The 13,173-nt window shown below is 58.4% G+C and overlaps 1 protein-coding gene and 1 long non-coding RNA gene across 3 annotated transcripts; one reads left to right on the top strand and one right to left on the bottom strand.

Moving 5' to 3' along the window:
- Positions 1-318: 318 nt before the first annotated feature.
- Positions 319-12,369, top strand: LOC146403030 (uncharacterized). Of its 2 annotated transcripts, XR_014808525.1 has the most exons (4): positions 9,688-9,763; positions 10,830-11,003; positions 11,122-11,382; positions 12,063-12,369. It is a non-coding gene; the product is annotated as an uncharacterized LOC146403030 (long non-coding RNA). The 2 variants fall into 2 exon arrangements; XR_014808526.1 differs by lacking the exons at positions 9,688-9,763; positions 10,830-11,003 and adding an exon at positions 319-467.
- ARTN (artemin) lies at positions 9,761-10,996 on the bottom strand. The gene is made up of 3 exons (XM_021096838.2): positions 10,863-10,996; positions 10,449-10,596; positions 9,761-10,376 (listed from the first exon to the last, which is right to left on the bottom strand). Exons 1-3 carry the CDS (start codon positions 10,920-10,922, stop codon positions 9,910-9,912), a joined length of 675 nt encoding a protein of 224 aa, XP_020952497.1. The 5' UTR covers positions 10,923-10,996; the 3' UTR covers positions 9,761-9,909.
- Positions 12,370-13,173: the final 804 nt, after the last annotated feature.

Genomic DNA, 13,173 nt, shown 5'->3' on the forward strand with positions numbered 1-13,173 from the left:
TGAGGGCTGCCCCGAGCGCCTGTCCTCGGCACCGCCGACACAGACGCCGTCCCCCCCGACCCGGCTCGCCTGCCCTGACCCGACCCGGCCCGGCGCAGCCCGGCACGGCCCGGCGGAACTGCGCGGCAACTCATTCCGGGTCTCCGCTCCCGTCCTCGCGCCAACACGCGCGCCCCCGAGCAGGCGACGGAGCGGCGCGCCGCTCTAGGCCCCCGCCGAGCCAAAGGCCCCGTAGCTTTGCACCCTGGGAAATGTAGTCCGTTTTGCGCCCAGCGAGAGGGCGGCGCCTGGTGGCCGCGGCCGGGAGCACGTGGGCTTGGGGCTGGCGGAGCCCAGCCAACCCCAGTTTCACCGCGGCTTCCAGCGCTCCCGGTCGGACCGGCGGGCGGCGCTGCGGGAGAGCTCCCTAGACGGCTGTGACTCAACGGGTTGATGGATGGCGCTGGGAACCCAGGCTGGAGGATAAGGTGTGTGTTGGGGAGAGGAATACAGGGGACCCCGGTCACTCTGGTGCTCCGCCGCGGGCACCACCTGGGGCCCGGAGAGGGGCCGTCTGGGAAGACGGCTTCCGCACCACCCTGAGAAGAAACGAAACTTGGCACGCCTCCGTAGTAAAAAAGGGTGGCTCTCGGGGCCACCCATCGAGCAACTGGGAAACCGCGTACCATGGACAGTGCTCGGAGAATTTCCTAGGGTTCTTGGGAGCAACTTCTGTTTCTGAGTGATTAAAGTAAGAATAGTTCCCATTGAAGTGCTAGCATCAGTGCTTTGCATATCTAAGGTCCACCTCTCTCAGCACCTCCGTGGTGGGTAATTTTCATTCATTGTTTTCCGGGGAGGAAGCCAAAGTTGGAGAGGGTCGCGCTTACCTCGTCCCTGGGCACACAACTCGGGTAGCCGAGACCAGCCCCACATCTGACTGGCTGCAGGCAGACCCAGCAGTCCCTGCCCCTTACCCTCCGCTTGACCTTTTCTTAACGCTTGCCAGGGAAGTAATCGAACGGGAAAAGACCTCTCCCTGCGCTTGTGCTCAGTGGAGGAAGCGGGCCATAGGACTGAGGCCTGAGAAGGTGGGTGAAGGCCTCCCTGAGAAAGTCCAGAAACTGGCTCTGAGTTTGAAGAACAGCAAGACTGGGGAGGAGGGAGGCTTGATGAGCTGTTAAGCAGAGTCCGGTGGGGATCTAGTCATTCGACAAACCTTTAACAAGAAAATGCTTGACGTACAGATAGTTTGTGTTCACTTTAAGAGGGAATGGGGGCCGGGAGGAAGGAGGGGGATGAGTAACAGAGATGAGGTTGGAAAGACAAGTTGGGAACAGTAGTCTCTTGAAGGAATTTAGACCTTATCCTCAGTGCAGTATGAAACCACGATGGGGTTTCAAGTGGGCAGTGATGACTGGATTTGCATTTTAGCCTCTCTCTGTCCTACATAGGATACATTGAAGGAGGAAGGGGTAGAGGCTGGGGTGTTTGGAAGGATGAAGCAGGAAGCCAGCCTAAGGGAGCTGATTCCAGGTCTGTGCACAGGGCTGTGAAATGCCTTGGTCCCGAGCCTGAGATTTCATTGTGGAAGGTGTGGAAGGGGGAAGGATCAAGAGCACAGATTCTGGACTTAGGTCTGTGTTCAAAACCTGTCTCTGCCACTTTCTAGCCATAAGACCTTGACTTTTTTGGAACTCACTTAAAAAAAAAAAAAAAAAATGAGGACAGTAATTCCTCCAGGGAAGGACAAACTGAGAGGGTATATGACTAGAGTGCAGTCTAGAGGCTGCATCTTGGTCAGTGTGAATTTTCTTCTTGCTTCCAATCCATGGCTTCTTTCTGGTGCCTGGGGGTCCCCATGGCAGAGAAAGAAGCCAAGTCTCACTAACAATGGCTCCAGAACAGACTTTATAAAACCGCCTGGGACAGACGGATGGAGTGAGCCTGGGGCAGAGTTGGGGGCATTTCTGGGTACCAGTCCAAAGGGGCTTCCAGGAGATGTGGGTGGGAATCCAGGAGAGCTTAGAGCCAATTGGGAAATGAATCTTTTTGAGCTACTTACAGATGGGTTTGTCTCTCCTCTGAAGGATAAGAGTAGGACATATAGGGGCCGGAACCCGTGGCAACACTGGGAGGGGTCCCCAAATTGAAGAGAGAGCCTTTCAGGAGAGGGAGCTTCTCTGTTGGTCACCTGAAACCACAATCCATGACCATGACAAATGAACTTCTCAGTCTGACGTTTTTCAGCCTTCCAAAATAGTGTGCATTTGGCACAAAACAAAACGAGGACCTGCCTATAGTCAAGAATTCTCTGGGGAGGTTTTCTCTGCTTCTACTTAGCGGGCATCTTTGTTTGTAGCCCCCTGGTTTCAGGGAAGAGGTTGGGTAAAGGGAGAGAAGGAATAGTCCCAGTTCACCCCTAGGGGTGAGAATAGTCCTCTGGGGGCCTGGCTTTATGGAGAACGTTCCAAGTAGACTCCCCACCGTAAGTCCAGGGAGTTCTTACAAACCAATGCCCAGCTGCAACAGCTAAGGAAAATGCCCTCGAGATGAGTGCCAGCTACTCAGATTTGCTTACCTCTGTTGTTTCCTGCGTTTATTTATTTACATATTTATCATTTATTCATTTCCGAATATTTCACAAGTGTTTGCCAGCTCGTGGATGCATTAATTTTTTAAACTATATGTTTCGTCTATTATTTTTAGTTGTTTTCAGCAAGAAGCTTAGCCTGAGCCCTTGGGCCACCACGTTGCCAGAAAACCCAGTGGGCAGTTCCCGTCCTCCTGTGATTTGATTTTTTTCTGCTGCTGTTTGGCCCCACTGACCCCTCCTTCCCTTCATTCTGTTTGCTTTTTTTCCGCCACGGTGGTCACTCCCTCTTGGGCTCCTTCCCGGGCTTGTCCCTCTTCCTCCCCCTGTTCCTTAAATGCTGGCTCTCCAGCTCTTAGCCTCTGCTTCTCCTCTTACTCCTCTGTACCTCACCACTCCCTCGGCTTTGGCTTTGCGTTGCGATTCCTGGATCTCTCTGGCCCAGACTGGCCTGAGTTCCCGACCTTCAGATCCAGCTGCTGTCAGCCTCCTTGCCCCCTGCCCGTGGCACAGGCCCCTCACGTTGAATGTGTACAAACCTGAACTCACAGCTTCCTTCCTCCATGCCTTACCCCCATCATGGGCTGAAAGTACTACCGCCCCCGTGTTCCTTACCAGTCACCCATGCCAGACTCCCGGAAACCCTCCCTTGCAAGCTCTCACAACCTCCAGTCCTCTTGAGTTCATCACCAGGTCCTGTGGGTTGAGCCTTCTACCTCTGTCCTTCCACACTGCCTCTGCCCTAGGTCAGGGTGCCAGCCAGCACTTCTTGCCTGAACAACCCTAACTGCACCAGCTCTAACTGGTGCCCCCTGCCTTCCTCCTTCTAGTCAAAACCAGACACAGCAGCCAGGGCTCCATCTGTAACATTTCTAGATAATCCCACCTAAAACCCCTCAGTGGCTCCTCTGAAGACCAAGTCCAAACTCCTTGGTATAGCCTTCAAGGACTTTTATGACCTCTCTGGACTTTTTTTTTTTTTTTTTTTTTTTCTTAAGTATAGTTAGAGTTTCCTTTGTGCTTCAGTGGGTTAAGAACCTGGCATAGTGTCTGTGAGGTTGTGGGTTCAATCCCTGGCTTCACTCAGTGGGTTAAGGATCTGGCGTTGCCACAAGCTGTGGCATAGGTCACAGATGTGTCTCCAATCTGGCATTTCTGTGGCCGTGGTATAGGCCTCAGCTACAACTCTGATTCGACCCCTAGCCTGGGAACTTCCACATGCCAAGGTTTGGCCTTAAAAGAAAAAAAAAGTATTGTTGATTTACCATGTTGCGCCAATTTCTGCTGCACAGCAGAGTGACTCAGTTGTGCACATATTTCCCAGGCGTGATTGGCTGCAGTTGCCTGTGCTGAACAGCAAGACTTTGCTGTTTACCCTTTCTGAATGTACTAGCTGGCATCCTCTAACTCCGAACTCCCAGTGCATCCCCCTCCCTCCCCCTCCCCCTTGGCAACCGCTAGTCTTTTCCAGACTTTTGTCTTGATGAGAACCCTCCCCCCGCTTCTCCATGAACTTGCTGGCTCTCCAGGCTCTTCTCCACTTCCCTGCCTTTGTTCATGTTACTGCCTCTGCTGAGAAGACTCTGAGTCCAGCTAGGGCCCGGGCCCATCAGCGGAAACCACACAGGGACAGTTCAGTATAAAAATTTGAAAGGATAAAGGGGCATTGAAGTAACGAGGGACTGGCTAGTAAGGGGCAGCCAAAAAAAAGAGGAACAAAAAAGAAGTGAAGAGAACGCTAAAGAATATGGGGATATCGGAGCCCTAGGGTGGAGACAGAGAGCCCGAGGAAGAGGCCCTCGCCCCTCGCTCCTGCCCAAGGCTGAGCCCCAGACCTTGCTGGAAAGGGCGTGCTCAGGGCAAAGGGGGAATTTACTTATTTATTTATTTTGCTTTTTAGGGCCGCACCTGCGGCATGTGGAGGTTCCCAGGGTAGGGGTCCAATCGGAGCTACAGCTGCCGGCCTATGCCACAGCCACAGTGACGCAGGATCCGAGCTGTGTCTACAACCTACACCACAGCTCACCGCACTGCTGGTCCTTAACCCGCTGAGCAAGGCCAGGGATCGAACCTGCAACCCCATGGTTCCTAGTCGGATTCGTTTCCACTGTGCCACAATGGGAACTCCTAAGGGGAATTTAGAGCTGAGCAGCAGTGAAGGCAATACAGGGTAACCACCATAAGCCCAATGCCCCTCACCCAGCCTCGTCAAATATTTCATTTGTCAAGGCTCAGTTCAAGTGCCACCTCCTTCACAAAGACTTTCCTGGCTCTTCTTCCCCTTCCATCCAGGCAGAGGTGATGCCTCCCTTTAGTGAGTGTAGGATCCTCCCCGGTCAGATGTTAAAGGGGGGACTTAGCATAGTCTTTGTTGTTTTTTTTTTTTTTTTTTGTCTTTTTAGGGCTGCCCCCTCCGCATATGGAGGTTCCCAGGCTAGGGGTCCAATTGGAGCTGTAGCCACCGGCCTACACCAGAGCCGCAGTGACGCCAGATCTGAGCCGCATCTGCGACCTACACCACAGCTCACGCAACACCAGATCCTTAACCCACTGAGAGAGGCCAGAGGTTGAAGCTGCGTCCTCATGGATACGAGTCAGATTCGTTTCCGCTGAGCCACGACGGGAACTCCCCAAGGACTTAGGATCGTTGACTCTGCATTTTTTTGTTTCCTCGTTTAACCCACCTAAGATTGCCAGAAAAAATACAGGGACACCCAGTTCAGTTTGATTAACAGATACACAATTTTTTTTTGTATAAGTAGGTCCCAATTATTGCATGAAACATACTTACTAAAAAACAAGTATTGCTTATCTGAAATTCCAGTTTAACTGGATGTCCTATATCTTTGTTTGCTAAACCAGGCAGCCCTTCCCCCAACTCCACTCCAACTCTGGTCTCCTTGATGGCAGCACCCGTTTCTAGCTGACCCCGGACTCCCCATCCTTAGCCCAGGGTACGACTGTTAGTGCTCCGTGGTCGAAGGGCACAGGGCTGAGAATGACTGGAGGGAGCTGAGACTGGAGACAGGGACCAGTTAGGAGGATGAGCAAGAACCCAGTCCACGAAGTCGGACGGCTCCAACCGAATGGCATTGGGAAGAGAGGGCGGGGCATGGACTTGCACGGTCTGAGGATCTGAGGACCCACGGTAAAGGGACGTGACAAAGCTCCAGGAGTCTAGGCTGTTGCCCACGTTTTTGGCCACTAGAAGGAGGGTCATGCCATTCACTCAGGAGGGACCCCAGGAGGAGGTGTGGAGACTGGGGAGCAGGGAAACTCATTGATGTGGGCTCGCGGGGCGGGGCGGGGGGGGTGTCGGGGGTCCAAAGGAACGAACGGAAGATGTCCAGGACACACGTGTTAAGTCTGAGGTGTCTGAGGCTCTGCAGACAGAAGCACTGGAGACACAGACCTGAGCTTAGGGCTGGAGCTACTACGGGAGCATCATCCGCTTAGAGGTCGTAACTGGAACCATGGGAGTTGATAACATGCTCAGGGAGAGTAAAAGGGGGAGAGAAGGCCTATATTGGAACCTTGATGAAAGCGTAAGGGGCAGGGAGAGGAAAAGGAACCCAAAAGGCGTCTGAGAATGAGCAGCCGGAGGGATGGGAGAAAATCCCGGAGGCTGCCGGATGGAGGCTCAAGGGAAGACAAGTGTTCCAGACGGGGTGACAACGCCAAGGGCCTCGAAGCATCCACAGGGCTCAGGGCGGGAGGTGGCCTCTGGGTCTAGCAATGATGTGGCCCCTGGGGACTGCAGCATGAGCTCTTGTAGTGAAAGAGGAGAGCGGAAACCAATCATATATTTATATATTTGTCATCACAGTGTCATTCTTTTATGCCGTGATATAGTCAAGCAAGGTTAAATGCAGAGAGAAAGGAGCTGTTCAGTAGGAAAGGCTGAAGAATAGGGAGCCTTGTAAAGAATGGAGACAGAGAGCCTGCTGGGGCGGGGGGAGCTGACCACTGATGGAGGAATTCATCTAGCCCCAGGAGGTCATGAATAATAGTACCTAGAGCCGAGCAGGATACCTCGAGGGCCAGGGACGCCTACAGGATCTCCGAATGGGAGAGCCTGTGGACTCCCTACAATGGTTCACCTGATTGGTGGTTTTTTCGGCATCGAGGTGGGGTGGGGAGCATCCTTGGCGTTCTTCGGTTTCTCTAAGGACTCTACAGGTCTAAAGCAGGTTAAGAATCCCCCCTGTGAATAAGAAACATGACCTCCCATGGCACAAACTCTCCTGGATCCTTCCGCTGATCCCGCAGCTTTCTCTCCCACCTCCCCTCTTCAAGGCGAGCCCTCGGTTAGGCACCCGGTCCTCAGGCACTTGGTCATAAGGATCCCCAACCCCGGGAAACGAGGCGGCTCCTGGACAAGAGAGGAGGAAGGCCACTGGGCGGCGCGGGTCCCCACCCCTTGATGCCTGGATGAAACTAATCTACAGGGGTGTTCGGGGTTCCCCCAGAAGCTGGAAGAACTGTCACTGCAAAGCTACCTGTAGTTTTCTGTCTTGCAAGAGGCAGTGACTTGGCACCCCTTGGAGGAGACTGTACCTTAGTTCTGGGACGATCGTTCAAATAGGTAACGTCGTTTTGCAAACGTGAAGCCAGACTGCACTCAAAAATGGAGACACAAGAGCCAGCTGTGGCCCCCTAGGAGCCAAAAGTGCTCTGCCTGGTGAGGTCAGGTGCCAGGAGACCTCTGCTGTTGTCGGCGGAGAGTGGAGCTCTGCAGCTCGTTTCCTTTGGGGAAAATGGCTTCGTGTGTTTCATTTTTTAAGAAAAGCAGCATTAGATGTGCTGTGAGTTGCAAACTGAGACTGGTTCCTCTTGGAGAAGTTGCTGTTTCATCCAAGATTTTGTGAGATGTTGGGCACCATCTCTCTGGGGCCCAGAATACAGCTGTGATTTGCGGGGCGGCGGGGGGGAGCCTACTCCCCCAAGGACTCACCATTTCAGGAGGGTTGAGAGCCAGTGCCTTTGGCTGGGTTCTAACCAGGCTCTCTATCTGAGCATCATCTATCTGAGCCTCCTGTGAGTGGCTCTGAAAGGACACGTCCACAGAGGGGCAGGGCCTGGAGGGTCTGCGGACCAGGCTAGGTGGTCCAGTCTTCCTAGGAGGGGTTCCCTGGTCCCGGTGACCTTGGAATTGACAGGATCTCCCCCTTTACCCATAGCCAGGGGCCAGGGCCAAGGCCTTCAAGAAGTATCTCCAAACTGTACAGCCCTGCAGCTATACAGTGGCCATACAGTGCCACCTCTGTGGTTAGCGGTGGGGGTTGGTGATTGAAGATGCTAAATCAGTTTAGAGGCAGAGAGGGGAGCCAAGGGGGTGTTTGAGGGCAGCATGAGAGCACCAGAGTTTGACCACACCTAGAGCAGGGGCAGTGGAAACAGAATGGACACACAGACTTGATTCTCCTTCGTGACCCGGGATGCACACAGCCCTCGAGCGCTCTTTGCCAGCTCCTCCCTCTAGCCTGGGAGAAGGGGCCACCTGTGCCATAGCAGGCGGGCACTGAGGCAGTTTGGAAGGGATTTTGGTTAACGGTGTCAAGTGCCTGAGGGATCCCAGCCTCAATCTGCCTCGATCTCCTGATGGCTTGTGCACCCCCAGCTGCAGCTACTGCCTCTGTGCTTGCATCTGCCAAGTCAGTCTCCAGCTGGGGGACCAGCATATCTGGCTGCCTCCTGGGAACCCCACCGGATGTCGGCATATGCTTTCCAAACGCAGGTCCTGCTCTTATTTTCAAAGAAAAAAAGTATATAGGATGAATTCTTGGTACCCAGAAGACAAGGTTTCACAGGACATACACAGAAGCTTAGAGGGAGGGAGTGCACTGGCTTTTTAATTTTTATTTATTTATTTTTTGTTTTATTTTTTGTCTGTTTTTTTTTTTTAGGCCCGCACCTGCGGCACATGGAGGTTCCCAAGCTAGGGGTCTAATTGGAGCTGTAGCCGCCGGCCTACACCACAGCCACAGCAACGAGGGGTCCGAGCCTCATCTGCAACCTACACCACAGCTCACGGCAACGCCGGATCCTTCACCCACTGAGCGAGGCCAGGGATTGAACCCGCAACCTCATGGTTCCTAGTCAGATTCGTTTCCGCTGCACCATGGCGGGAACTCCGCACCGACTTTTTTAGAGATGACTTCCGGACAGGGTGGAAGACCCACCCCAGGGTCAGCATTAACCGCTCCTCCCTTCCAGACGAGCGCGTGTACCTCTTAGCTTCTTGCCCTTTTTCATAGTCTTTACCAAATTGAATTTAAATGATTCCGGAATTATTTATGGTTGTGCCTCCTGGTTTAAGCCTCCGGGCAGAGATCGTGGGTTCACCTCTGTACCCCTGGTGTCTCCCCAGCATCTGACATAAAATAGGTACTTGAGAAATACTGGTGAATGAATAAACGAGTATCCTGGTTCATTACCCAAGATGCAGGGCCCTCGAGGCACCCTCAGGCTTTTCCTGCTTTCTTAGCTCTGGGCTTCATCCCCCCAACCCAGCTTCCCACTGCACCCTCTTCCCCACCCTCAGTCTTTTCAGCTGTTCCCTTGACCTTGGTTGCTTCGCGAGCTCTCTGTGCTGAGCCATCTGCGAGCACAGGCAGTATCTACTGGAGGGGAGGACACCGATCAGGGCCAGTGGGGTGAGGCGACGCGGGGTTCTCTGCATCTCTGCCGTTAAACAAGGCCCCCAGGATGCCTGAGGTCTCAAAGGGAGGGCGTTCGCCACCAGCAACCCCAGGCTCCGACTGCTGGGCACCTGCAGGGGGTTGTGAGCTGGCCTTGGCCGCCCACTCTGCCTGTGGTCCCTGAGCCCTCGTGGCCCAGAACTCCAGGGTGGGGACGAGCAGTCCCAGGCCGGGCTTCCGATTGCTGGGAGTGGTCTCCATCTCCAGTGCTTCTCCCCAGGCGCCGCCCCCGCCCCCAGCCCCAGCCCCAGCCCCAGCCCAATAAAGGATCTGACAAAGCAGAGAGGTAAATAAATAACTTAGAAATAATAAATAGGGGTCCCGCTCCCGCAGATGCGTCCAAGGCCCGCTCCGGCACAGCCACTTCAGCAGGGCGCCTGCCTCGGGTCTCCTCCAAGTCCGTCCCCAGAGGCTGAGACCCGACCCCGCTGGGCTCCTCTCCGGAGGAGTCCCGCGTCCTCGGCCGGCTCAGGGCCAGAGCCTGGGCCAGGTGCGTCCGCGGGCTTCCGCAGCCGAGGCCTCTGGGGCTTGCGGGGCTGAGACGGGCAGGGCGAGGGCCGGGGGGCCGCCGCTCGGCTGGGCCGCGGCCCCGGCCCCGGCGGCCGAGCAGACGCCGCGCGGCCGCGGAGCCCGCCGTCAGCCCAGGCAGCCGCAGGCGGTGGCCGAGAGGCGCTCCACGGTCCTCCAGGTGCTGTTCACGTCCATGAACGAGACGGCCTCGTAGCGCGTGGGGCGGCAGCAGGGCTGGCTGACGGGCCGCGCGCCGGGGGGCGGCCGCAGGGCCCCGGCGCCCAGCAGGCGGGCCAGGCTGAGGTCGTGCGGGGAGCGCGCGCGGCGGCAGGAGCCGCTGCAGAAGCGGAAGCGCACCAGCTCGTCGGAGCGGTGGCCCAGGCCGAGCGCGCGCACCGGCACCAGCTGCGAGCGCAGGCGGCAGCCCCGCGCCCCCGCCGCCCGCGCGCGGCTCCCGCGGCGCCCGCGGCCGCCCTGGGCCCCCGCGCGCGCCGCGCGGGCCCCGCGAGGGGGCGCGGGCGCGGGCGGCGGCGGGGGCGGCGGCGGCGGCGGCCGCCGGGCTCTTCCGCCGCACGGACGGGCCGCGCGGCCCCCTGGAACGAGACGCAGTCACGCGCGGGTCCCGGCCTGCCCGCGCCGCCCCGCGCCCGCGCCCGCGCACCTACCCGGCAGGGGGCCGGCGGGGGGCGCCGGGGCGGGCGCGGGGCCTTCGCGGGGCGGCGCCGGGCTGTGGGGCGCGGGGCCCAGGGGGGCCTCGCCCTCGGCGACGCTGCTGAGGAGGGCCAGGGCGGCCAGGGCGGGCCACAGGGCGGGCTGCGCGGAGAGAGGTGGTCGCGGAGCCTCAGGGGAGAGGGCGCAGCCCGGCGGGCTCCAGGCGGCGCTCGCGGAGGGGCCGGGGCCGCGGGAGGGCTCCGCGCGCTCGAGGAATCCGCCCGCCGCCCTCCTCTTGCTCCCTCCCCGCCCGTTTCCCCGTCCTCCTCTGCCCCCTGCCCGGGGAGCCTGGCTGGCTGTCCCTCCCCGGCCAAGCCACCTCTCCTCGGTGCCAGGTGGGCGTCCCCGTCCCCGGGAGAGCCACTCACCTGCCGCTTAGGCCGGGGCCCGAGGGGCAGCACAGAAGGGCCAGGGCGTCCGGGCTCCATCTCTGTCGACACCAGGAACTCCCGTCAGCCCTCGTGGACCTGTTCCCCTGCCCCTCTCGAGGCAGCGGGGACCACTGACGGGTGAGCTGTCCTTTGAGCAGGTCATCCCTCCACTTCGGCTTCTCCAGAGGAGGAACAAGGGCCTTGGGCAGCCGGACTCAACCCGAGAGGAGAACCTAGCACCTGTCCTCTCTTTCAGACCTCACAGCTCCATGAGGTACCTGGGGTAGTGCCCATTTCCCAGACCGATGAGCAGACAAGGCTCAGAGTAGCTCAGGGATGAGCTCGGGTCATCCGCTAGACCCACACACCGGTGGGGGGAGCAGGGGACCTTTCTGCTCTGTGCTGCCGGGCTGGAGCTGCCAGAACCAGCTGGAGAAAGGAGCAGCTGGACACCCTTGATCGCACAGAGCCTTCTCTCCATGCCGAAGAGGAAGCTGTGGCCTGGAGAAGAATTAAGGTGCTTGCTGGTCTCTCTTTTTTGCTTTGTAGGGCCACATCCGCAGCATACGAAGGTTCCCAGGCTAGGGGTCGAATGCGAGCTGTTGCTGCCGGCCTATGCCGCAACCACAGCAACGCAGGATCCAAGCCGTGTCTGCGACCTTCGCCACAGCTCAGGGCAATGCCGGATCCTTAACCTATTGGGCGAGGCCAGGGAGCGAACCTGCAACCTCATGGTTCCCAGTCGGGTTCGTTAACCACTGCGCCACGATGGGAACTGCAGGATGCTTGCGGATTGATGTAAGTTATCCCACGACGGTGAGGCCCAAGCCTCAGCCTGTGCTGCCCACCCGGCACTGCCGCACCTTGTTCCTCTGTGATCCCTGTCTGGATGCAGAACTGCCTGACCACACAGATGTCCTTTCTTGTGACCACAGATGTCCCTCAAGGGCCGGCAGATGGTGGGGGGTTGATGAGCCCTCTAGGAACCTGGGGGCCCAGAGGCCGTGGCTCCCTATGGCCACCAGGGGGCAGCATCTGCCAAGCCCGTGGACTCAAAGCCGGGTGGGCTTTTCCCTTTACCCTCCGCCAGACTCAGGCCTGAGCAGCTCCCAGGAGGGTCAGCCAGGCTTCTACACCAGCCTGGTCTCTGAGAGCTGAGCCACACCGAGAGCTGATCTGGATTTGTTTCCCTTCCAGCTTCCCCTGGACCTGACAGCCTGGCCCTGCTCCTAGAAGTTTGCCCCATGAACCATCCTTCCTGAGCCCAGCCAGCCTTCCTGAGCCCCAGCAGCTTTTGTGAGCGTGCACCATCTAGCACCCCCAGTCACCTCTCTGGAGCCCTCATGAACCCTCACCAGCGGGCCTGCTCTTGGGTCCTAGTGGGCACTCCACCCCCCACCCCCCAGCACACGGAATGTCTGCATACCCGTGGGCCAGACCACCCTGGCATGGTCCTCCAGGGCCAAGGGTGCTTGGCTAACGGAACACGGGCCTGAGGAGCCAGGTTAGTGACTGTTCTCACTGACGGAGGGAAAGCTTGGCGAGGCCGGCGCAAGGGCCCCTGCGCTAGGGGGCGCCCAGGAGCAGGTCTCTGGAGGGCAGCTCAGGCCCTAGGTCTCCCAACCCAAGATCTGGGGCCACCTGGTCCTCCAGTGCAGGCCTGGCCTCCCCATCCACCAGCCCCACACTCACCCCGGCGGTTGTGTCGTGTTCCTCTAGGCACCTTTTCTGGGACCAGAGCTGGGCTTTCCCCCGCGGCTCCAAAGGCTCACGCCCAGAGCTCTGCACCTGGCAGCGCCTCTTTTAGCCAAAAGCGTGGTCTTGGCAGCCCGTCTGAGCCCTGCAGCGGCAGCCGGGGCCTCACATTACAGCGGGCCGCCCGGGCTGGCGGGCTAGCGCAGTCCAACAAGCGACAAGAGGGACTGGGGGGGCTGGGAGGGCCGGAGAGCCGCGCGGCGGGCCCAGGAGAGGGAGGACGCGAGAAGGGAGTGGAGGGGGACGACCCCGCCCGCTCGCCCCGGCCCCAGGGCTGGGACGAGGGGTGGGCACACAGGTCGGCTTACCGCGCGTGGAGGGCTCTGGGTCCGGGACACAGTGAGGGCTGGGACCCGAGGGACCTGCTGCTGGCAGAGCCCGCGGGCCGTGTCTGGGGGCCGGGCCCAACTCCATCCCTCCGCAGCCTCATGCCTGCTGCCGTCCGGTGTCAAATTCCAGCCCTGGCGTCACCGGATCCTGGGGTGGGGCCCTGAGCGCCCCCGCCCCGCCCCACCTTTCAGGGCTCACCTGGCTTCTCCACCCTCCGGAATCC

Source organism: Sus scrofa, chromosome 6, assembly GCF_054392235.1.
Source record: "Sus scrofa isolate SSC_HxYL_T2T_F1_AM1 chromosome 6, Sscrofa_HxYL_maternal_Yorkshire_Landrace_v2.0, whole genome shotgun sequence".
NCBI classification, from domain to species: Eukaryota; Metazoa; Chordata; class Mammalia; order Artiodactyla; family Suidae; genus Sus; species Sus scrofa.

Bases quoted from the DNA above. Each gene is read 5' to 3' on its own strand.
- ARTN (XM_021096838.2), bottom strand. From the start codon at position 10,922: ATGGAGCCCGGACGCCCTGGCCCTTCTGTGCTGCCCCTCGGGCCCCGG. The intron at 10,597-10,862 runs GTGAGTGGCTCT...CTCTCCGCGCAG, and splicing joins GGCCCCGGCCTAAGCGGCAG to CCCGCCCTGTGGCCCGCCCT. The intron at 10,377-10,448 runs GTAGGTGCGCGG...GTCTCGTTCCAG, and splicing joins CCCCGCCGGCCCCCTGCCGG to GGGGCCGCGCGGCCCGTCCG.